Here is a 26223-nt window from a genome sequence, read left to right on the forward strand (position 1 = left end):
TGGATAGATGGCGTCTCCTCCTATTATATAGTTTTGGTTAATCTAAAGGAAATTCGACAATCGGATTTTATAGTGTATGGCCACCTTTATACACCTAAAGTTAACTTTTGGTGCCATTGTTAACACCACACCAACACAGAAGCAAACACACATTTTGCCACGTGAAAAAATGAGTGAAAAACGCAGAAAAATGTATAGGGTACATAGGGGAGCTGGAATTTAGAGAGAGAAAAAAAAGGTGAACTCATCCTTTAACTACCAGTCCACTTAGTTCAAAAGCCATACTGTTTGTGCCCTAGTATTTAATTCCCCATCAAGATGTAGATTATTAAACTGCTGTATCCACCCACGTTTCCAATTTCTCTTTTTCTCTGTTTGGCGGTTGAAACCCAGGTTCTGATGGATGGGGGAATACATTGAATATGTCATCCCTACCCAAGGAAAATCTGTGACTCTCTCTCTTCTGAAGCTAAGTGTGGACCAGCATTTGGCCTTTAGTAATATCATCATGGGTTCAGTTCGCTGCATTGGTTTTCCTTTTAAAGAGACCTAGCATCATACACTCTGATTACAACCTTCGTCCAGGGTTTCATCTATATGTAGTCCCCCAAGTAAATCGTTGTTACCTCTTGGGATATGAACCTGGTTCTGTTGGTCCTTCAAAGGCTTTCATTTGAAATTATCAAACAGTCCTGTTTCTGTCTTGAGCAACAAGGTGGCCTTCCTTGTGGCTATCACCTCAGCTAGATATGTGTCTGAAAGACATGCTGGTTGTGAGAGGGGTTATACCCCATCAATTTGTGTATGTTTACTAGTGTCACATCCTCCTGTAAGCAGCAGTATAACTCCGTTGTCTAAAAATCCTGTGCATGGATCCTGAGAAATAGATTTTACATTTATTTTCAGCAAAGCAGTGTTCAGCACTGCAGGCAGCAGGATAGGTATTTACTACCTTACAGGGAGAGCTTTTATTGACATTTTCTATTTTACTCACTGAGTCCATTTAAAGAGAACCCAGGTCCCCCCATAAGTTTGCAGATTGTGGGACCTCCCATTACCCCTCTCTTCTGTGCACAGCTCCTCATATCTCTCACCCCTCTTCTGTGTGTGAAGTTGCTCAGACTTTTTTTTCTCTTTGCTGCTCCCCAGACCCCTCATATTTCTCCTTTCCAGGGACTTCTTTCCATTTCTTTCTCTTTATAGCTCCTCTGATCACTTCCCCCTCAGTGATTTCCTTTTCTCCAGTTAAGGTTTCTGGGACCTCTTACCCTTCCTTTCTGTGCGTATGGAATGCTTTTCATTTGTTTCTGCAGTCAGTGTACCTCTCATACCTCTTCTCTGTATGCAGCTTCTCCATTCTCTCACTAGTACTTTCTTTGTACATCTCCATAAACCTCCTACACTCCTGTGTGCAGCCCCTGGGACCTTTCACTCCACTCCACCCTATGCAGCTCCTCATAGTGTGCAATTAAAGTGGAACTAAACACTCCTATCCTTTTCATCCAAGGAAGCTGCCATCTTTTTGATCTGCAACTGCCATGGTACTGCACATGTGACCAATTATGACACTAACCATTTAATGGTTTTACAGTTTGAGAGCAAACACAAATGTGACAGCATTCCAACTTTCTGAGAATGTTACTGTGTTTTGAAACCATCAAGGGGCAATTCACACTGCCCCTCCATGAAATTGCAGAGCAGCCAGAGTGGTTTACTGCCCCAGCCACTCTGCGTTGCTGGCTGGCTAGAGGGCAAGTGTGGTGCACGCTTCAGAGTACTGCACCCCCCCCCTTTTTTTTAAACAAACTTTATGTGAAGTGTACAAAACTTACACTTCCTGACATTGCTTGCAGGGCTGGTGTGCTGAGATAACATGTCTGTATTTTATTGCAGCAGGCTGCACTGCATTGTGAATGTGACGCATAGGAAACAATGTGTTGCTGTGGTGACAGACGTTTTACACTGCATATGTCACTGCACATAGTGTGAATTGGCCCTTAATTCATGGGTTTAGTTTGGCTTTAAGCAGAATCCACCCTGCTTCCCTGCATGCAGTTCTTTAGACCGTTCACTGGCCTTTCCTGTACGCAGCTCCAGTCCTGCTTTTCTATGCACAGCACATGAAATCCGTCACACCTATCCTGTGTGTGTAGCTCTTGGGACCCTTTACACCTCTCCCTCTCCTCTGTATGCAGCTCCCGGGACTTCTCATCTTGTGTATAGACAGGCAAATATATCAAATCAGATTTAAGCTGGCCATACACCTTTCTTATTCAATTTCCTTTAGATTTACCTTCAACTGCATAGTAGAAGGGCCTGCCTGATTGCACACAAATTGAAAGTGTTTAGATTTGACCTCATATTATATGGTTTTGGTAAATCTAAAGGAAATCTAGAGAAGAAAATTGTATAATGTATGGCCAGCCTTAGATGACATTCATCTGTTTATAAAAGTGTTGTTTATATAGAGAGTACTGCAAAAGATGTTGGATGTTGATATACTAATGCTGTCTGTCCTCTCCCACCAGGCAAATAACTAGAGGAAGTATTGCAGGTGGTCTGGTGAAGGGAGCCCTGTCTGTGGCTGCATCTGCCTACAAGGCTCTTTTTGTTGGTCAGCAAGAGAATCCGATGGTAAGTTCATAGTTTTTAAATTTGGTGAACAAAATATGAGATGAACATTATTACCTCACATACTTATTAGTCTATAATATGTTTATTTTTTATTAACTCATTCTTAGAATATACATTTGTTTTAGCTTTTATCAGGTTTTTTTTTATGGTAGCAGGTTATAGATACTGCCAACCATCTCATAAATGCATGGTTTAGTCACGGTAACTATCATATTTGAGAACTGTTAGGCCTCTTGCACATGGGAGTAAAAAAAAAAAACACTACTTTTTTTTATCAATTTGAAATTAGATGCATTATTGTCTATGAAACACTGCACCGAGCGGAGTCAAGATCAATAATACAGTGATGAGTGAAGAGCCATAGTTTAAAAATTGAACATTTTACATTTGGTTGCAGTAATTTATGCACATATGCTTTTGCAGCTTAGACATGATGACATTACAATGATCAACTGTTCTAAAATTGCAGTGTTCTATCCCCAAATATCCTGTTAAGACTTTGTTAGTTATTTAAAGATTAAAGGCGTGTTCCGGGCACGATGTGGTGTTTTGTTTTAAAGTCAGCAGCTACACACACTGTAGCTGCTGACTTTTAATGAGGACACTTACCTGTCCAGCAAGCCTGCGTCCCCCCGGGCCGATCCGTCCATCGGATCACCTGTTGGCACCACCACCACCATCTTAACTAAGGGAAATGGGCGGTGGAGCCTTGCAGTTTCACTGCACGTTTCCTATTGTGCATGCGCGAGTCCCAGAAGGCCAAGGGGCCGCTCGCCCAAGAGGAGGAAGTGCCGCGGAATAGGAAGAGGCAGATTAGGAAGACTGCCTAGCAACAGGGGTTTCTGGTAAGTTTAAAAAATAAAAAAATAAAAAAAAATCACTTTTTTTTTAAAGAATAAGTGGCCCTCCGCTTTAAAGTTCCATGGACACTAGAAGCTAAAAAAATGGCAGAAAAATGCTGGATGAAAATGTTTATAATAGCGTTTTTGTGCCAGCTTTTAGCAGCGGTTAGGAGTATTCAGCGTTTTTTTTTTCTGCAGACAAATAAAAACACCAAAAAAAGTTACCCTTTTCTTCTTCTAGAAGTTGAAGCTTCAAAAAACACTTCTAGACTGAAATAGTCTGCTTGGACACCTAGGATAACACTATTTGCTTCTATAAGCAAAATGATCAAAAGCTGCTGCTAGGAGCGTTTCTTTAACCTCTTAGCACTGACACTGCACATATATGGGGGCCTCTCATCAGGTGGGCATCAATGCCAAGCAGCCGCATATATGTGGCCCTGTGTAAACATTGTACGGTGCTGAGAGCATGCTCCCAGCGCAGTAGCTTCCAGGAATAGATAAGCTCGCGATTCATAATTGCGATTGAGAGCTTTGCGATCATGTGGCAGCCAATCACACCGGTCACATGACCCGAATGCCCACCTTCCCAGCATTTAGAACGCTAAAAGGGCTGGAAGGCAGTCTAAGGGGTTAAACTAGTATGTATAGAGTCTTAGCTGTTGACAGTGGTGTTAGTGGACTTGTATAAGAAGGAATAATAAAGGAATGTTAAGTAAGCGATCCCAGATTTTAAAGGTTGCTAAAACACAAGAAGATGTGTAGTTTGCCTGAGGACATGAGGATGACAAAATCCATGGTAAAGAGATGATGATTTCGCGATTTGTACCCATAATTCCTCGAAGAGTTATGAGACCAGCCTAATACATGAGCTATGTAAACCGCTTCATTGTAATGACCCATATGGGGCAGGGTCACTCCTCCCAAATATTTGGGCCCAGTTAAGGTGTCATATTCTCATGCTAGAATCAGTTATAATGCACAAATAAAGATTTTAAAGAACTGAAGAAGGAACATGGGGGTTTAGTGGTACAGTTTAAAGAATATATAGAATATAGGGTAAAATATAAATTTTCAGAAGTGTCATCCTTCCAAACCATGAATTCTTGAAAACCCACCAATCTTTCAACCTGTTTGCAAATTATAAATGTTTATAATTTAAATCCTAAATAAATTCAAGGTTAGATGGAATTTGAAGCTTTAGTTTTACAAATAAAAGGGAAAGAGTCCTGCGACATCGAGACAGTCGTGTCTGGTATGGGAATATTTTCGTGCTTCAGTTTTATGCATATTCGCTCTGATGTTGACTGAAGATTTTAAGCTTGTGCATTAGGGCACTAAAAGCCATGTTGGGGTTAGAGATGTACAGTAATAAGTCATCCGCATAAAGGCTCAATTTTATCTCTCTTTGACCTATAGAGACCTTGGATAGAAGGGTTGGATCTAATAGCATTTGTCAGGTGTTCCATTGCCAAAATATGAAGATAAGGCAAGAGAGGACACCCTTGACACGTTCCATTGTGGATATAAATGGGGTCAGATAAGATACCATTGACTGGAACCATAGCCAAGGGTGAATCACATAGGGCCATAGTTTTAGTTAGTAAGCTAGAGGCCACACCAATTCATATAAAGTCCCAGGATATTTGGCCGAATGCCTTCTCGGCGTCTACTGCTAAAAGGCAAAGAGGGGGATGTTTTTTCTTTGCATAGTCCAAGAGGGTAATTGTTTTTATAGTGTTATCCCTCACTTGTCTGCTAGGGAGAAACCCCTACATAAGACAGATCTAAGATTGAAGTCTGTGGGCTATCATCTTTACATATATTTTTAAATCAACGCTAATAAGAGAAATCGCTCTATAGCTACTACATGACATGGGGTCTTTATTAGGTTTCGGTACAAAAGTTATGAAAGCTTCCTGTGACTATCCCGGAAAAGGACAAGTTTGAGAAATAGAGTTGAAGGCCTCTCTCATAAGTGGACATATAGAGTCTAGAAATTGGGAGTAAAAACAAAGGGTAAAGCAATCGGGGCCAGGTCTTTTCCCGGCCGGGGATAACTTAATTGCTGATGCGATTTCTTCTGTTGTAAATGATGCTGAAAGTTCTTCAATATTAGCATGTGAGTCGGGAGGGCATTTGTATATATATATATATATCCCTTTAATTGACTTATGTGCGATCCTTTGTGTATACCTGTTTTAGCAATTGGGATATTATACAATGATGAGTAATATATTTGAAAGGTCTTAGCTACAGCTTCTGATGTGTGTACCAGGCCCTGAGTGGGGCATCATTTTTTGGGAACATATGTCTTTAGCTTGTTGGGCTTTGGTCGATTGAGCTAGTATTTTACCAATTTTATTACCAAACTCGTGAATACGACATTGGGCTAGCTCTCTATTGTGTAAATTTGATTGATCTAGTAATCTGCTAAATTTGTTTTGTTTGCACAAAAGTTTTTGTAAGTTAGTTGCTGTAGGTGTTTTTTATGGGCTGCTTCTAAAGTTTGAATATCCTGGAGTAAAGTTTCTATTTCGAGCGATTTGGCTTTTTTAACCCTAGAACCATGTTTTATGAATAAGCCTCTCAAAACACATTTTAAGGCTTCCCATTGAGGAGGTATAGGGGTAGGATCTTGTAAATGGACTCCTTGAAATTTGCCTATGGCTGCCACTATTTCTGCCTGGATAACTGGGTCTCTTAATAGCGTCTCGTTCAGACGCCATGTTGCTTGGTAGTATTTGGAAGCAAAAAAGAATTACATGCAAGAAAGTGGTCAGACCATATGCGAGACTATAGTTGTCAATTAGACCAGCTTCAAGGAGCTGTAAAGGCAGAAGGTTTTTATCTTAATGCATTTTTATGCATTAAAGGAGAAATATAGCCAAAGCTAGTTCGGCTGTACTTCTGCTCTCTGCTGATGGCACGGATTTCAGTCCAGGCACTGTGTCATCCAATGGGAGTCTGGATCCACCAGGTGCTTGGACTGACACCCATCTCGAGCGCTCAGCGAGGCACTGAGACGCCCCCCCCCCCCCCAGCTCTGTGCCCCAGTGAGCAGCTCTCTGCTCAGGGGAACTGTGAGAACCGAGCCATCAGCAGTGTGCACTCCGTTCTCAGTGCAGAGGTGTTGGGGGGAAGATGCAGCATCAGACTGATGCTGCATCCACCTAGGTAAGCTAGTATGAAACTAAAAAAAAAAAAAAAAGTGTTTTCCTTCTCTTTTAAGATTAAAAAAAAAACCTGTGTATAGCAGCCTCCGCAACGCCCCCTAATTACTAAATCCGAGCACCCTTTTCTCTCTCCAGCGATGTCCATGAGTGTCTTAGCCATCCAGAATCAGGAAAGGGCAGGGCAGGTCCACAGCTCAGTGTCTGAATGGACCCAGGGAGCTGACTCGGTCTGGGTGCTCCCATAGCAAACTGCTTGCTGTGGAGGCACTCGACAGGAGGGAGGGGTCAGGAGGAGCGAAGAGGGGGATCCAGGCTGCTCTGTGCAAAAACACTACATAGAGGGTGTAGGTATAATATGTTGTTTAAAAAAAAAAAGAGACTTTCCAATCACTTTAAGGCAACATGGGAAGCAAAAATTTAATCTATAAGACTATATAATGAGTGAACAGCTGGGTAAAAAGTATAATCCTTAGCAGTGGGATTAAGGGTACACCACACATCCACAAGTTGTAAACTGTGGAGCTTGCAGTTGATAGACTGAATGGCAGGAAAGGGAGCTCTGTTCTTTCCGGAGGAAGAATCCAGGAGAGGGTCAAATATAAAATTAAAACTGCTCTAGGGCAAGTTTAGCCATAACATTGTGACCACTGATAGCTAAGGGGAAGAACATTGATTATACCGAGTATAATGGCATCTGAAAGTACTGTAAGTGGGTATATTAGGCACTAAGTGAACATATTGTCGCTGATGATATGTTGAAAGCAGAAAAAATGGGCAAGCATAAGGATTTGAGCAACTTTGTCAAGCTACTATAACTCAAATTGTAAATCCTGGTTCCTTTAGAAAGGTGTCCGAACACATAGTGCCTCGCAGTTTGTTGCATATGGGTCTGTGCAGCCAGTCAGGTTGTTCAAAGACAAAAGCGGCTACAAAGGGCAGGTGAGCATCAGAACTGCACCAAAGGAGCAATGGAAGGTGGTCTGGTATGATGAATTCAAGAATGTTTTGAGGAACACAAAAAGTATTTTTTTTTATTCAATTTTTTATTAAAGATTTTGCATATTACAAACAGTAAGACATCAGGCGGAATATCATTACAGACTTGGGGGGGGGGGGGGGAACAAACAATTTGAATGCATTATGAATCTTGGAGTGCAGATACATTGCAGAAGAAGTAGACTCAAGTCGTAACTTATATAACTAGGTTGTAACAGATATAACTTTGATAAGTCATTCAGCTGAAATGGTGTGTTCTTGGGGAGGACTCTGTACTCATACACTACGGTAGTTGTTGAGTGAGAGCAGGTATTTGGCCGCCGCATCCAAACACCCCTGTCCAGATCTAATTGTGATTGGGTGTGGGGTTTTATTGTCCAACTTTAGATATTATTATACCATGGTTCATGGTTGTGTGGATCTTTCTGCAGTAGTTTAGCTATTACAACCCTGGCCAGGCATTATAGGCTGAGTGTGATGCAATAGTTTTATACAAAAATTCTGTGCGTAAGGCCCTTATTTAGATATAGGGGAAAAGGGGAGGGGAAAAGGGGGTGTATCTACAGAAAAGTAGCCAGCTCACGTGTTAAGTAGCCGGGTTTTCCCCTCAGGTCAGGCTATAGGGACGTAGACATGAGGTTACAGTAATCTACTGATTCTTTGAAATGTAGCCAGCATGCCCATGTTGCGTGATACTTGGAAGGAGTGTCTCTTGCCTGATGTATGAGATCCTCCATCTCGGCTATCTTACCCACTCTATGTAGCCATTCGGGTATAGTGGGGGTGGGTATGCAAAGTTTTGCCGCATGTTGAGGAACACAAAATGTTTTAGGCGTTGACTTGGCCTCCAAATTCTCCAGATCTCAACCCAATCAAGCATCTGTGGGTTGTGCTAGAAAAACAAGTCCAATCCATGGAGGCCCCAACTTGCAAGGATTTGCTACTGACTCCTTGGTGCCAGATGCCACAGCATACCTTCAGAGGTCTAGTGAAGTTTATGGCTTGACAAGTTATGGTGGGTGGTCATAAGGTTATGGGTGATCAGTATGTGACCTTTGGATCACAGAATTAAGGTGGTTCTAAGGGCCATATTTTTTCTCTTAAGCTAAAAAAAGGTTTAAACTGCACAGAGCGGCCACTTGCCTTCTCTCCCGGGGTCCCCCTGCTCCTCCTCTCTTCTGAGCATATCCATAGCAAGCCCGAGCCGGGATGTGTGCTCCCATGCCCCCTTTCCCACCTCACAGAATTTGACTGAAAACAGCAGAACCTAGGGGCTCCTGCTGCTCTCAGTCTGACCTGTGAGACCAGGAGAAGAAGAAAACCCTGCTGCAGATGGGTACAGCGCTGGATCAAGAGAGGTAAGTGTTAGGAAGAGGGAGTGAGGGTAACTAGTGGGGCATTTTTTACCTTAACGCAGGGAATGAGTTTGCATCCTTCCCTCTAGTCTAGGGCATTTCTTGTGTTGAAATCTTCATTATTTATTTAGGAAATTCTTCTAAAATTATAGAATGTCTTCTCTTTTTTAAATTTATGTTGATTTTGTTCCCCAGGTTGGACAGAGGCCCAGGTTTCTATATAATTTGGATCTCCAAAAAAAGTTAGAACCTGGAGGTCCTAAACAGGATGGGCTATTTAACTTTTTATCACTTTTAAAACCTTTAAATCATACTCCCCTATATGGAGCAGAGGGTTTACTAGCATCTGTAATAATACAGGCAACCTACCTTATGCTAATAATAGCAACACCCAAAATTTTACTCATTTTGACTGGAACTACACTACTAGTTTTTGGCTCTGCCTTTGGAGACTTTACCAGACTCATGGTGGCTATCAAGATCTTCTCCTTTCGGGATATCCTTAGATACACTCAGGAGATTCGGCTTAAATCTGAACAAGCTGAAGGCCTCTCTGAACCATTCAATCCAAAGTTTTCTGAGGATGCAATTAAACTCTGGCCTTCAACCTCCCTAGCGGTAATCCCGAGTCTCAGGATCGCATCGCTGGATACAGGTAGGACACAGGGAGAAGTTACTTACCTTGTCCCCTGGATCCAGCGATTCACACAGTGCCCGAATGCCACCGAGCTCCGTTCCCTGCGACGTTACGGCACACAGGAGCGGAGATCGGCGCCAAATTCAAAAAAGTAAAAACACACACAGTAGTGTGATCTTACAGATTACAGTACTGTGTAAAACAATGATACACCCCCTTTGTCCCTAGTGGTCTGTGCAGTGCCCCACATGCACTTTTATATTATAAATACTGTTTTTTCTGCCTGGAATTTGAAGATTGTCCATGGCAACCAAATAGTGTCCCTTTATGTCAAAAGTGATTTTAGACCAACTAGAAAACAGTGATAATAAATTATAATCACTTGCAGAATTGAGCGATTTGTGGGGAAATTCGTCATCAAACACTAAATCTAATGACAGCGACAATTCTGCAAATGAGCAAATTTCTGTGTTTTTGGATTTGATTACATTATTGAATAATTTTTGATATTATTTATTATATTATAAACTTTATCATACCCGGGATGTCTGCTAGACTCTGATTTGAACAGATTTAAGAGAGTTATTCCTAAGAATTACAGGACTACAATATAAAACGCCAAATTTTCATGCAAAATAATTGTACTGCTTTCAGCACCTAAAACCAGAACTAATCATACTGCCAGGGAGGTTAACTAGATAAAGACACACTCCTTTGTAGAAAGGTACTTCACCTAGAGCCTCTGCCTTTTTTTAATCCTTCATTTGATTTGAGGAGGTTTAGTCTAGGCGAAGTCAGCAGTTACAAATACTGTAGCTACTGACTTTTAATATAAGGACACTTACCTGTCCAGGGATCCAGCACCGTCCTCACCTGTGCTATTTCTTCACTAGCCTTCAGGTTCCCAGGGCCAGCATCCTAACTGTGGGTAGCTGGCAATGCAGTTTTGGGCTTCACAGTCAGCTGCCCACTGTGTTTTGTGAATGGTCTGGATGGAAAGTTCAATCCTGTGTCCAAACATTGCTGAATGCCTGCAGCCTGTCTGAGTGTACAGAGTCATTATAAGCTAGGTCTGAGAGTGGCTCAGGGAGGTTGCTGCCATTTGGAGATCTGTGTGAAGGCAGCAGTGTGCTCCAGCCAAGAGAGGTGACCTACACTCACCACCTCTAAGCTAACCAACCTCCCATATCACCCAAAGTCGTACAGAGAGGAGAGGGGTGCACACAATATGGGTGAGGGGAACAGCGAAGAGGGATGGGGCTGGGCTACTGTTACATATTCCTAGGGTTCTAATTCACAAATGGGCTTGGCTTCTTTCTTTATATACATATATAACATGGGATGAACACTATGAATTTAAAATATATACTTTCAGTAAAATTGTGTAATGCAGTCATTCTTTTCTTTCAGCCTCCGTGCTCAGAGGATCAATTTGAAGCCATGATGGCTGTGCTTATAGAGATGGGATTCTGTAACCGACAACTCAACCAGAGACTTCTGCGAAAACATAACTGCAACCTCATGGATGTGGTCACTGAACTTATCCAGATTAATGATAATGACTGGTATTCTGTCCGCTACTGAAGTAAAGGGGAAGCGGAGGTCATTATGGTTTCAGAGTAGAGACCAGACATGGGCAGAGTGTAATTTACCCTTTTTTGTTTACCTTTTAGTTCTTCTGTATGTTTTTGTGTCCAGGTGTTTCTATTTTATATCATCCTTCCTGGCTTGGCTCATGAAAGATTGACAGGCTATCTGCAAAATATCTCGATCTGGCCTAAAGATTTGAAATATTTGTGCAGTGCCAAACAGTCTGTTCACTACACATTCAGTGATTGACTTCTGCTTAACTAGAAAGGCCGATTAGAGCCAAAAAAAATCTTAGATCCTCTATGAGCAGATAACATTTCTTTATGTGCTAAAAGGAATTAGCAGTTTGTATTGTGCTTCATCTTTATAAGAAATCTGATTTCACATATGCCTACTTATTCTTTGAGTAAGGACATTTCTTTCTTTGAAACCTGTTGTTGCCAGTCATAGAACACAAAAGATCAGCGGAAAACTGTTAAGAATGTAAGTTTCAGACAAGTGCAACACAGGATGTGCTCTTTTAAATTTAACATTAAGCCGTGGGTAAAGTTTAAAAAAAATACTGTATTCATAAAACCAACCATTATATAAAATGTAGTTTACACATCTAATTTCAATAGTGTTATGAAATCTGTCTTTATATTGGTTTGCTGCACACAAGTTTACAATAGGTTTGCAGTGGCATTGCCTGCTTTGTGATGTGATTGAGAAACAGAGTTTAGGGTGAGCATCTACACTTTGGTTACCTTTGCTAGTAGTCCAAAGAAAAGGCTTCTGGAGAAGTGATGTGTCCAGATCTGTATGTTCTGAAAGGTGTTGTTCTCTGATTTATGTTTAAATATACGTCTCCCAAAGATTTCAAATTTGAATAGTTTTTTTTTTTTTTATGTCACATGTACCTGATAGTCATTTAAAAAAATACATGTCACAGATTTGGGCAATTCAAGCTGAACATATGATAAAGGTAACCTCTGTTTAGGTACCTTATGCTTATTTTTAATTGCCTGGGTTTAGAATAGCTTTGCCCGAAAGGCTTGCGTTTAGCTGGAAAAAAAAAAATAACACCACTAGCTAAGTATAGAATCATTTATTTAGCATTAAATGTCCTGCATTGAGGTAGCTCCTTCTGTTCCTGAACAACGTAACAAAGATTGTGGTTTACTGGAGGTTCTGGTAGTGTTCAATAGGTTGAGCATAAACTCCGCTAATATATAGTGCACATAATGAAAAGGACATTCAGATGCATGTACACTATCTTGCAGAATTCAGAACTTTTGCATAGGAAAATGCCACACCAAATTTGGTGTAAATCCTGGTACTGCTTCTGCTCTCCCACAATGCAGTTTTATGTACACACAAATCCGGGTTCTCTCAGGGGAGAGGAGACAGACCATGTGTTCAGACCAAGTATGAACACAGATCTTTCTCCTACAGTTAGAACACACTTAGGGAACACAGTTAACCCCTTGATCCAGGCCTTTCAGTTGGAGGATTGAGTGTATAGCAGTGTGTAAGTGGATCTGGAAAGGGGTTGGCAGACCGAAGCAGGAAAGTATAGGTACCGTAGGGTTCCTTTCTACACAGGAGGTGGAGCTTTTTCAGTGCTGACAGGGTTATCAAATCTAGGGAATTGTTTATTACTGTTGACATACAGAGTGAATCTCTCCAAAATGTTGTTAATATTTAAGCCTCATGCACGCTGAATGTTAAAATAACTTTATAAAAACACCAGTAGCTTTGCAGTGAGTTTTAACACATTTTTGCTATAGCGTTTTTTTGTTTTTCCACATTATCTTTTTTTTTTTTCTTCCAACGGATCAAAAACGTCAAAAAACGCTGGTGAGCTGCGTTTTAGAGCGTTTATCAGTGCTTTTTGACGTTAGAGCGTTTTTACAGCTGGAAAAACTCATCTCACAACCCAATAGTTTTTTTTTTTTCTTTAAAAGCCAAAAAACGCTTCAGCCAAAATCTGCTGAGAACAGCCTGTGTGCATGGACACATTGGATAACATGATCTGGAGTTTGACTGTAGAAAGAAAAAATGTCTGAACCCAAGAACAGCTGCTGTAAAAATGTCCAGTGTGCATGAGGCCTTAAAGTGAATCTTTAAGCTAACACATGGAGCCATACACAGTAGGTTTGTTTTGGCTGTCATTTTGGTGAGCCATTCTTTGGATCTTCACAAACCCATGCTAGTCAGTAAGGTATCTCTCCTGCTCCTTGTGCCAGCTTTACTGCTGCCTACATCTCCATGCTCATAGGACAAATCTGATCCGCTGTACAGTTAAGAGTAAACATAGAATCTCATCAGGAGGAACTGTGTGCCAAAATAAAGCGGAACAGTCAGCACAGCATATCTCTTTATTTGGTCTCAGCATTTAACACAAATGGCAGCAAACAAGTTTTCACCTTCCAGATGTTCGGCTCATGAGCAGTGAAGGGTTTACAGTAATTTGCTGCTGTTGCTTTTAATGTGAATAAAGATTTCTTTCTACATTTGTGTGCTGCAGTCATTAAGCTTTTACAGTACATGCATTGCAGATGCTGGTTTTTTTCCCCCCTCCTATACAAGAGGTGTCCTCCCAATTGAGTGAAGTGTGTGTGTGTGTGTGTGTGTGTGTGTGTGTGTGTGTGTGTGTGTGTGTGTGTGTGTGTGTGTGTGTGTGTGTGTGTGTGCAATGTGGAAAATGGGTATAAATCACAATAATTGCTGATCTAACCTGCAAGTACTCTAGCAGCTAAAACTGTGGATCCATGTGTATTTCAGCTGTTTTAGGCTATTTAGTAAGGCAGTGCAACAAGCAGTGATTTGCAAATTATAGTGACCAATCAGATTTCATTTTAGTGTAGTCTTTATTTAATTGGCTGTTTAAATTAGTGGATTATTTTTTCTTAATCTTATGATCTATACATAATGTCATCAGCTAATGTGACCAGATTTAGTAGGGAGTATTTTAAGAGTAGGAACCATCTAACTGTTGAGCTTACTTTATCCATTTGTTTATGGAATAATGCCCCAAATTACACAATTTTAAAACCAAAGTGCAGTCAAATTATAAAAAAGAAAAAAAAATCAGCACTCGGCCCATTACTTACAGTCAGTAGGATGTGTCCCTTGTCCTGATGTCTTTTCTGTTAGTTGAAATACTCTTCCATTGATGACCCCTTGCCACTGCAATCTTCCAGTGCGGTGGGGGGGGGGGGGGGGGGGGGTCATAGGACTGATATAGACGTGACAGGCACTCGTCAAGTCATAGAAGCTGTACTACTGCAACTATAAATTGATAGGGTGGCACTTTCAATCATCCCCCATTCATAGATCATTTTCATTCAGAGAAGCTTTAGTCATGGCTTCTATGAATGGCGAAAAGGGTGGGCATAGTCAGGCACTTCCATTGAGTGCTTGTCACTGCTCCTTCAATTCAGTTAAGTTCCCACTACAATGGAAGACTGTGGGGGTATGGGAATATCAATGGAGGCGAATTTCAGCAGAGATAGATATATCAACACAAGAGACACATCTTACTGACTGTAAATTATGTCCCTTGTGCTGATTTAAAAAAAAAAAAATTCACTGCACTTAGGCTTTAAACTGTCCCTTCCCAAAACACACAAACTAAGAATACTTAATAAGCATATACTGTACCCAGGGCAGTTCACATCTCAGTAACGTGTGTTTTGCTAACAAACCAGCAATTCTGTGAAAAGTTAATTTGTGTAAAAATTTACCAATGATTTTAACATTCTGTGAGTACAATTTTGAAATTGTTTCACATTACACTAAAGCTGGGTACATGCTGGGTGTTTTTTTTTTCTTTTTTCGTTCAACTAGTGGGCTGAACAAAAAAAAATAAAAAAATCAGAGCCAGAATACACTGAGTAGGCTGCTCAAATGCTGGTTTTATAATCGGACTGTTTGACAGAAACCAGTCTAACAACCAGCTTATCTTGTACAGAGAGGGCTACACTGTGATCCATAGAAGTACATGCAGCCAAATGAGCTTTGACTGGACTTCTTTAATACAATTTTAAGTCTTGTTGTTATCCATTATCATAGGCTGTGGATCACTCCATACCATATGCTGATAGTGTATTTATAATAATAATAAAAAAAAAAAAAATATATATATATATATAGCAATTCACCAAGTGTGTGTGTGTGTGTATGTATGTATATATATATATATATATATATATATATATATAATGTTTTTTCCATGCGAATGAGCAAAAAAAAAAAAAAAAAAGCAAAGCTATTAAGACATTTCCCGGGCTGGATAAATGTTTTTCACTGATTTAAAACAGAAAATGCCAAATTTGGCCACTTGATGGTATGAAATATAAGAATTTTCTTTCATATTAAGGGCCATGTAGTAGCCAAATCAGACATTTTGAATCAATGAAAAACAGTCCAGCGTAGGAAATAGCCTAATATTTGTGGTTCTTTTTTTCTTTGCGTCATTCTCACAGAACGAACATACATGTACTTTCACTATGTGAATTTGTTATTTTTTTTTTTATAGATACACTATATATATATATATATATATATATATATATATATATATATATATATATATAGTCAGCCTGCCCAACTCGGCTACAGCTGGACCAACCTTTTAATACACGACTAAGTCTAACCAGTTTACAAATATAACCAGAAATTTGGATTTTCAGTATAGAAGTTGTACAAGAACTATATGCATAGCTACAGAAACTGTCAGCATGGATAAGTCATATGCATTGGTATCTTTTTATGATATATAATATGCTTAGTAAAAAGTATATTTACATTTTAGGGACAGACATTACAATATTCTTGTTTTTCTTTTGGTGGGCAAAAGGATTGATTTATGTATTTATACACTACTGTCCTTAGAGGTCTCCTTCCACAAATGAGTGAATGTGCAACAGTCGGGAATGTAGAGTTGACTTGTTTGGTTTTATCTTATAGTCTGTTTTGCTGTTGCACAAAATGGCCCATTTGATTAGTGTCAGGTCTAGACTTTTTTTCATATGCTGCTGTTGGAGTTTCAAGGTTGCTCTTTTTGTGCATAAGCAAATTTTAAAACAGTTTTCTGCATTTACCAATGCATTAAACTCTGTCAGGACACTGCTCACTATACTGTAGTGTAGCGGTGTGAATAATGCAAGCTCTACCACATTTTCGAAGTTCACAGATCATTTGTGTTAGAAGTCAAGTAGACTATTGTGTGCTAGAATATTAGATTGGCCATATCTGTTCTCTTGGAACTAATGACCTCTGGGGGGAATAGGACTTATGTTAACTTCCTCCCATTAAACTAGTCAGTGAAAAATGACACCTGAGAAGGCTATTAGCTAAATCAACTTATTAATTCCTTGTTATTACGTGGGCATTTTTGCTTCATGCAGTCCATTACAGAGCTAACCAGCATTTCCAAGTAGCCAGCACTTAAGCAAATTATTTCAAAACCCACTTTGTTTTAAACATTATGATTCTGTTTGGTTTTGTCCAGATTGCATGCTATTCAGAAATGTTCCTGTGTAGAGTAGAATTTTGTTTATTATTTAGAATAAGCACTTTAAACTCTAAAATGTGATGTACAAATTCAGCTTGTTATGCTAAAATGATTTATTAAAAGCAAAACATTAATACCTGTGTATCAAGTTCTTGTTTATCTAATTACTCTTATACCCCTTTCTAATTAACATAAATGCCACATCTTAAGGGCTAGAGATCCTTTTATACAAATCTGAGCACCTCTGGTGTATACATTTCTTCTACAAGGTTAGCAAACTGCATGCAGAGAGAGAAACACAATTTTGTAAATCATCCACTAAGGGACACACAGGGTCAGAAAAGGAATTCTGAGACATATGGGTTTAACTGCCATCTACAGTAGAAGCGACAAAAATAAATAAAGCTGTTAACTATAACCACTGTCCATCATGCTTTTGTTTCTTGCTGCTGTATTTGAGTGGACAGCACCTCTTCTCAGAGAGAAGACTCATGCTGCTTGACATTTGTTTTCCTAAGAATTTTCCACACTCAAGTTTCCTGAATCTGTTAAAGCTTGGTGCTGCTTGGAGGCCTTACCATAAAGATGATGCTGGCTGGCCTGTAATGTGACTTTTGGCTACTGGGCTATAAGTGTGGTGCGTTCCATGAGAGGGGAGGGGGGTTATTTACTAAAGGCAAATCCATGTTGCACTGCAAGCGAGATTGGAAGTGCAGTCATTGTAAATCTGAGGGGGACATGCAAGAAAAAAAAAAAAAACATTTTTGCTTGTACATGATTGGATGAAAAAAATCAGCAGAGCTTCCCCCTCATTTCAGAGTTACAGCGACTGCACTTGTGCAGAGTGGATTTGCCTTTAGTAAATAACCCCCCTAGTGTACTGTACGTGTTAGCCGCACAACGGGTGTACAGACCCAGGCCCTCTGATACACCTCTTGGTGTGGGGCTGTCCCTGTAGACCAGCCTCTCTCAACCTTTTTAGCCCAGGGAAACCCTTAAAATTATTTTCAGGTCTCGGGGGAACCCCTGATAAAACCCATTCATTGGGGGTCAGTGGGAACAATGTCCCTTACTTTGGTGGTCCGTGTAAGAATAGCCCCATACAGAGAGCTATAAAGATCATTGGTGTCATGCCACTGGCTCCTCCAAGTGGCATTGGCTCAGAACTATGTAGGCACCATCAAACAGGAGGTAAATCAGCCACAGCTCAAGGAAGCCCTAGCCTCCTCTGGAGGAACTCTAGTTGAGAATGGCTGCTGTAAACAGAGTATGCCCACCACAAGGGCAAATACTGTCTGGAATAGACTTAACTCCCTGTACGGTTAGTTATTGTTGTTGCTGGGCACTTTTTCGACCACTGCAATCCTTTAACCACTTGCTTACTGGGCACTTAAACCCCCCTCAGTCCCAGACCAATTTTCAGCTTTCAGCGCTGATGCATTTTGAATGACAATTGCGCGGTCATACAACACTGTACCCAAATGAAATTTTTATCATTTTTTTCCCCACAAATAGAGCTTTCTTTTGGTGGTATTTAATTACAGCTGGGAGTTTTATTTTTTGCTAAACAAAAAAAGATGCAAAAAAAAATAAAAAAATCATGTTTAATAGTTTGTTATAAAATTTTGCAAACAGGTCATTTTTCTCCTTCATTGAAGTACGCCGATGAGGCGGCACTGATAGGCATAGTTAAGGCGGCACTAATAGGCACAGATAAGGCGTCACCGATGGGCACAGATAAGATGGCACGGATGGGTGGTACGGATGGGTACTGATAGGTACCACTGATAGATGGGACTGATAGGTGGCACTGCTGGGCACTGATAGATGACACTGATGGGCACGGATATGTGGCATTGGGGTGCAGCAACTTTGTTGAGGCAGATTGTGGGCACTGCTGGGTGGCACTGTTGGGTGGCACTGTGGGCACTGACGGGTGGCACTAATTTTTTTATTATGTATAGTTATGAGGGGGCAGGTGGGCACTGGCAGGGCTGGCCGTGATCGGGCTGATGTGCCGATCACGGCCGCCGGTGATCGGCTTTTTTTTTTCTCTTCGCGCTATCAGCGCGAGGAGGAATAATAGCCGATTACCGGCTCCGTTATATCACATGATCAGCTGTCATTGGCTGACAGCTGATTACGTGATAAGGGGTCGGGATCGACCCCTTGCACGGATCGGTGATCAGGCGAGTCTCATAGACTCGCCGATCACAGAGCGCGCGGCGCGCGCCCCTCAGGGGGCACGCAGGCCGCTCGTGCACGGGACTACGTCAATAGACGTAGTCCCGGCAAAGGAGATCCGCGCTGTAGCCGTCATTCGGCTATAGCGCGGGTCTCAAGTGGTTAAGGACCCTATTGTGTTAAGTGTCTCTGGCTACTTCCTTATCGGGTAATACTCTGAAGCTCTATGCTGCGACACTTGATGGGAATAGGTCCTACACCACCTTTTGAAGGATACTGTGTAAAATACCTCCTGTGCTTATCAAATAATATCTTTTAAACCTCACTAATGTTTAACCACTTCAATACCAGGCACTTACGCCCCCTTCCTGCCCAGGACAATTTTCAGCTTTCAGCGCTGTCACACTTTCAATGACAATTGCACGGTCACGCAACACTGTACTCAAAGTAAATTTTTATCATTTTCTTCCCACAAATTGAGCTTTTTTTGGTGGTATTTGATCACCTCTGCAGTTTTTTTTTTTTTTTTTTTTTTTTTCTAAACAAACCAAAAAAAGTCCAAAATGTTTTAGTTTCTATCATAAAAATTTGTTTACCCCTTCACTGTTGGGCACTGATGAGGAGGCACTGATATGTAGAATTAATGGGCACTGACAGGTGTTACTGCTGGGCAGTGATTGGCACTATGGTGGGCACTGGAAGAATTTATTGTTTTTACATTGCTAGGCACTGGTTGGGCAGGTGATTTGTACATTTGAGGGGGCTGTGCTGATTATGAGCACAGATGAGGAATGCCATTTACCAGCACTTCCTGGTTCACACGATGATCAGCAGTGATTGGTCACAGCTGATCACATGGTAAGAAGCCTCTGACAGAGGCTTCTTATCACGATCGGAGATACGGGGTGTCGGATGGGTGCGCGCCGGCATGTTATCTTGCTGGACGTCATATGATGCCCAGTCAGGATAACAAAACCACTTCCCGGCCGTCATTCTGCATACAGCCGCCGGGAAGTGGTCAAATAAAAAAAAAAATAAAGTCTATCTAGTTCAACCAATTAAAAAAAAAAAAAAATCATACAATCCTATATCCACAGTTGATGCAGAGGAAGGCGAAAAACCCCAGCAAGTCACGATCCAATTTGATACATACAGCGGGGGAAAGAAATGCCCTTCTGATTTTTCCCTGGATCAACTTTACCTATAAATCTTAGTACCCAGTTATATCATGTAAAGAATCCAGGCCTTTTTTATAAAGCAATCCACTGAGCTGGCCAGAACAACCTCTGGAGGGAGTCTATTCTTTAAAGCTCTTACTGTGAAGAAACCTTTCCATATTTGGAGATTAAATCTCTTTTCCTCTAGACATAAAGAGTGCCCCCTTGTTCTCTGTGATGACCTTAATGTGAATAACTCCCCTCCAAATTCACTATATGGACCACTTATGTATTTAAACACGGTCAATAATATCCTCCCTTAATCTCCTCAAGAGAGAATAAATTCAGCTCCTCTAATATTTCCTCATAGCTACGCTCCTCCATGCCTTTCTCCAGTTCTCCAATATCGTATTTGTGTGCTGGTTTGCAGTCATGTTGAAACAGGAAGGGCCATCCCCAAACTTTTCACAAAGTTGGCAGCATGAAAATTGTCCAAAATGGCTTGGTATGCTGGCGCCTTAAGAGTTCCCTTCCCTTCACTGGAACTAAGGGGCCAAGCCCAAACCTTGAACAGCAACCCCACACCATAATCCCCCTTCCACCAAATGATTTGGACCAGTGCACAAACAAGGTCCATAAAGAAATGGATGAACGCGTTTAGGGTGGAGGAACTTGACTGGCCTACACAGTCCTGAGCACCTTTGAAGTGAATTGGAGCAGAGACTGCAAGCCAGACCTTCTCATCCACATTAGTGCCTGACCTCACAAATTTGCTTCTGGAAGAATGGTCAAACATTCTCTCATAGACACACTCCTAAACCTTGTGGCCAGACTTCCCAAGACTAACTGCTTCATAGCTGCAAAGGGGGGGGGGGGGGGCAACTTAATATAGACCCTACGGACAGACTGGGATTCCATTAAAGTTCCTAAGTGTGTAAAGGCAGACGTCCCAATCCTTTTGGCAATATAGTATGTGTAAATCATAAACAGCAGAAAGCAGCTGACACTTAAATGCAAACACCCCCCTGTGCAAAATGCAAAAACGAAATATAAAAACTAAGTAGTTCAGCGCTATCGCTCAGATAAATTAATATAGATATACTAATCAGTGTATATAATAAATATATGTAAAAAATGTGAAAATCAATAAATGTTTAGAGAACAATATAAATCAAATATTGTCCATATCTAGTAAATTCATGAATTAGAAGATTCTAGCTTCCAGTGAATGTGCAATCCCAGAAACCATCATTTTTTTTTTACTTAAACACCTCAGCGCCCTTCACCCCACCTTTGAGTGTCCCCTCACCTGCTTCAATGGACCTCACTAGATTAGAGAGGTCATAGATCTTCAGCTCCCCAGTGTGACGTAATATATTATATATAGTCAGGTCCATAAATATTTGGACATCAACACAATTCTAATCTTTTTGGCTTTATACACCACCACAATGGATTTGAAATGAAACAAACACGATGTGCTTTAACTGCAGCCTTTCAGCTTTAATTTGAGGGCATTTACATCCAAATCAGGTGAACAGTGTTGGAATTACAACAGTTTGTATATGTGCTTCCCACTTTTTAAGGGACCAAAAGTAATAGGAAAGATTAACAATCATCCATCAAACTTTCACTTTTTAATACTTGGTTGCAAATCCTTTGCAGTCAATTACAGCCTGAAGTCTGGAAGGCATAGACATCACCAGATGCTGGGTTTCATCCCTGGTAATGCTCTGCCAGGCCTCTACTGCAACTGTCTTCAGTTCCTGCTTGTTCTTGGGGCATTTCACTCTCTAGATGTGCAAAGCTGGTAGAGACATACCCAAAAAGACTTGTAGTTGTGATTGCAGTAAAATGTGGTTCTACAAAAGTACTGACTCAGGGGGCTGAATACAAAACGCACGCCACACTTTTCAGATATTTGTAAAAAATTTGAAAACCATTTATCATTTACCTTCCACTTCACAATTATGTGTCACTTTGTGTTGGTCTATCACATACAATCCCAATATTAACGTTTTTGGTTGGAACATGATAAAATTACAAGTGGTAGGAATACTTATTCAAGGGACTAGATTTATTATACAAGTATGTAGGTAGAACAGCACAATACATAATGTTGGATTCAATATTGCTCTGTTTGGGACATCTAATACAGTTTATAGGTTTTACAAAGGGTGGGACCAAACTATCCAATGTTTGGTGAAACTCACTGAAATGTGAATAGTTGTTCACATAGGCTTCACTTCCAGTGGCTCTTTGGGGAAAAGATGGCAATCTTCACAGCTGGGAGGTGCATTTTAACACAAGTAATACAGCTGTTACACAATACAGCTTCTGACAAAATACACATCTAATATATCATATCATATAAGTTTAATTAGAAATAAAAATGTTTGATAAATAAAATGGCAATTCAAATTTCCCTATCAGTGCTGAAAGCTGAAAATTGGCCTGGGCAGGAAGGGGCAGTGCCCTGTAATAAAGTGAGACTGCTCCTCCCATTAGTCAGGCAGGAAACACACACAGAAAATGGAAAGCTCTAGCCCACCATGATCTCAATGTTTAAACAGAACCTACTTACAGTAACAAGTGGGATTTTGATGTAATGGAAACAAGATTACCAATTAATATGAATAATCCTGGATTTTCACCTCCTCCTCCACAGCTAAGACATAGGGATACATCCTTTAAGGTGGGACCACAGCCAATAGTACCTTGCACCCAAAAGGACAAGTCCCTGGTCCACCTAAGTTATTTCTTAATGAATGTATTTTTGAAGCCTTTGATCCCAAGAAAACTCAAACTGAACAAATAGGTCAAGCTGTAACCTTATACAGCGGGTAAAATAAGTATTGAATGTGTCACAATTTTTCTAGGTAAAATAGGATTTTTGTACTCAGCGTAAAATCCTTTTCTCTGAAGTTCATTGATGGACACAGCATCTTTATCTTGACCTTAGGGTTATATTGCCCCTTTAGGAGAGGACAAGGCAGAAAGTGTTAAAAACAGCAACACTTGCACAGTACCACCCAGGGGATGGTCCTACTGGCTACAACCCCTCACACTGCATCCAGCAGCTCAGTTTGTCAAAAAGCAGTACAGACATAAATAGGAGGGGTGGGTGCTGTGTCTGTCAATGAACTTCAGAGAAAAGTATTTTACGGCGAGTACAAAAATCATATTTTCTCTTTCATTCATTGACGGACACAGTATCTTCATCTTGACCTTAGGGACGTCCCCAAGCAGTGTAAAAAAATGAGGGGTGGGAACAGCAAGAAAATAACTCCACCCATAACAACCAGAGCTCCTCAATGGAGCAGTTGCAACCTTAACCACTTCCCGACCGGCGCACGCCTATGTACGTCGGCAGAATGGCATGGGCAGGCAAATGGGCGTACCTGTACGTCCCTTTAAATTTGCTGCCCTGCCATCACGAGCGCGCCGCCGGCAGTACGCTCGCATGCCGGTCGGGACCCCCGTGAGTCCGGTCGCGGGTCCTGCGGACTCGATTGCCGTAGGCATATCCGCGATCGTCTCACGGGGCGGCTGAACTAGGAGATGCCATTGTAAACAGCATCTCCCAGTTCTGCCTAGCAACAAGTGACGCTGATCTCTGCTCCATGTGATTGGAGCAGAGATCAGTGTTCACAAAAAAAAAGCCCAGCCCCCAACAGTTAGTAAGATGCCCCTAGGAACACTTAACCCGTACACTGCCACCCACTGGTTAACCCCTTCACTGCCAGTGTCATTTACACAGGAATCACTGCATTTGTATAGCAGTGATTGCTGTATAAATGACAATGGTCCCAAAAATGTGTCAAAAATGTCTGATGTGTCCGCCATAATGTCGCAGTCACAATAAAAATCACTGATCGCCGCCATTACTAGTAAAAAAAAATTATTAATAAAAATGTCATAAGACTATTTTGTAAACGCTATAACTTTTGCGCAAACCAATCAAACGCTTATTGCGATTTTTTTTACCAAAAATATGTAGAAGAATACGTATCGGCCTAAACTGAGGGAAAAAAATGTTTTCTTATATATTTTTGGGGGATATTTATTATAACAAAAAGTAAAAAATAATGCGTTTTTTTCAAAATTGTCGCTCTATTTTTGTTTATAGCGCAAAAAATAAAACCCGCAGGGGTGATCAAATACCACCAAAAGAAAGCTCTATTTGTGGGAAAAAAAGGACGTCAATTTTGTTTGGGAGCCATGTCGCACGCAATTGTCAGTTAAAGCGACGCAGTGCCGAATCGCAAAAAGTGGTCTGGTCTTAAGCCAGCAATATGGTCCGGGGCTGAAGTGGTTAAACAGCCACCTGCAAAACCTTGCGGCCGAAGCAAGCATCTGAAGATGTGCTCACATTAACCTTGTAAAACTTGGTTCAAGTGTGAACATACAAGCAGGTCGCCGCCTTACACACCTGAGAAACAAACGCTTGATGTCGGTAAGCCCAAGAGGCACCAATGCCCTAGTAGAATGCGCCGCAATTGGAAAGGGAGGCGCCCGCCGCCTTATGTCATAAGCCTGAACCGCAATCTGTCTGATCCACCAAGAAATGGTGGCCGATGAGACGGCCAGTCCTTTCTTCGGACCAGCCACCAATACAGAGACCGACCTCCAAAAAGGAGCCATAGCAGACAGATACACCCGCAGAGCCTGGACCATGTCCAAGGAGTGCAAAGCATCTTCTTTGGGGTGTGACAGCCGAGGACATAAGGATGGAAGCACAATATCCTCATTTAGATGAAAGGCCGAAAAACAACCTTTGGCAGAAACGAAGGCTGTGGGCGCAGCACAGCTTTATCCTTGTGAAGGATCAAGTAGGGAGACTTGCAAGACAAAGCCGCCAACTCAGAAACCCTCCTGGCAGATGCAATAGCCACTAGAAAGACTACTTTCTGAGAGAGTGTCAATAAGGGGATCTCCCTAATGTTTTCAAATGGCAGTTTCTGAAGCACCGAGAGCACCAGATTAAAATCTCACGGAGGTAGCGGTGGTCGAACCCCTTGAACAAACGTACTCACCAAGGGTCGCTGAAAAAGAGACAGCCAAAGCTGATATCTGCCCCTTAATGGTGCTTAAGGCAAGTTTCTGATCTGCTCCTCGCTGAAAAAACAGCAGGATACTGGAAACTGAGTATGTGCGCGGACGCCACCCCATCTCCTCACATGGAGATGTAGGCCTTCCACATACGATGATAAATCTTCTGAGATGACTTCCGTGCCCTCAGCATAGTGGATATTGCTGAATCTGACAGACCTCGGTCGCTTAGCACCTGGCTTTCAACAGCCATGCCATTAAAGCCAGTGAGGGTAAAGCAGGATGAAGTATTGGACCTTGCGACAGAAGGTCCTCTCGCGTCGGCAGCCGCCAAGGAATGTCTGCCACCATTTGTACTATGTCGGCATACCACGGACGCTGAGGCCAATCTGGGGCAATCCGAATTAACGGAATCCCCTTGGCCTCCACTCTGCGAAGCAGACGTGGTAGAAGTTTGAGAGGGGTAAAAGCATAAATCAGCCGATAATGCCCCCATGGAGCCACGAATGCATCTGCCCAGGGATCCTTTGACCTGGCCACAAACCTCTACCTTCCGATTGAGTCGAGAAGCCAGGAGATCCACATCTGGTGTGCCCTACCTAAGGCAAAGGAGCCAAAATACATATAGATGTAGAGACCATTCCCCTTGGTCCAGCATCTGAGGGCTTAGGTAGTCCACCTGCCAGTTTTATACGCCCGGAATGTACACGGCCGACATGCGCCACTCTGCCCACCACAGGATGTAAGCGACCTCCAGTGCTACAGCCGAGCTCCTCGTTCCTCCTTGATGGTTGACATACACCACCGCCGTGGCGTTGTCCGACTGGATCCTGAGTGGACGCCCCTGCAGCCTCTGTGACCATGTGGAGAGGCACCGCCTGATCGCCCGAAATTTCAGCACGTTGATCGGCAGGCGGGATTCTTCCTGGGTCCAGCGACCCTAGGCCGACTGTACGCCCCCAAATTCGCCCCCCCAACTGGTCAGGCTAGCGTCCGTTGTGATCACCGTCCAATGAAGAGGAAGCAAAGACTCCCCGGACCGATGGGCCGGCAACCTCAGCCACCAGAGCAGGGAATCCCTGACTAGCTGATTCACCCGA

The 26223-nt window shown here is 41.7% G+C and overlaps 1 protein-coding gene across 2 annotated transcripts in view; it reads left to right on the top strand.

Annotated features, from left to right (window-relative positions):
* Window positions 1-13723, top strand: part of NBR1 (NBR1 autophagy cargo receptor) — a 187981-nt gene extending 174258 nt beyond the window's left edge. For both annotated transcript variants that reach the window (XM_077459505.1, XM_077459506.1), the window contains exons 21-22: window positions 2529-2634; window positions 11051-13723. In XM_077459505.1, coding sequence (XP_077315631.1) covers window positions 2529-2634; window positions 11051-11224 — 280 coding nt within the window. In that variant the 3' untranslated portion in view covers window positions 11225-13723. The remainder of the gene's footprint in view (window positions 1-2528; window positions 2635-11050) is intronic.
* Window positions 13724-26223: the final 12500 nt, after the last annotated feature.

The sequence above is a fragment of the Lithobates pipiens genome, unplaced genomic scaffold (assembly GCF_037356315.1).
Source record: "Lithobates pipiens isolate NorthernLeopardFrog02 unplaced genomic scaffold, aLitPip1_a1.2 Scaffold_28, whole genome shotgun sequence".
NCBI classification, from domain to species: domain Eukaryota; kingdom Metazoa; phylum Chordata; class Amphibia; order Anura; family Ranidae; genus Lithobates; species Lithobates pipiens.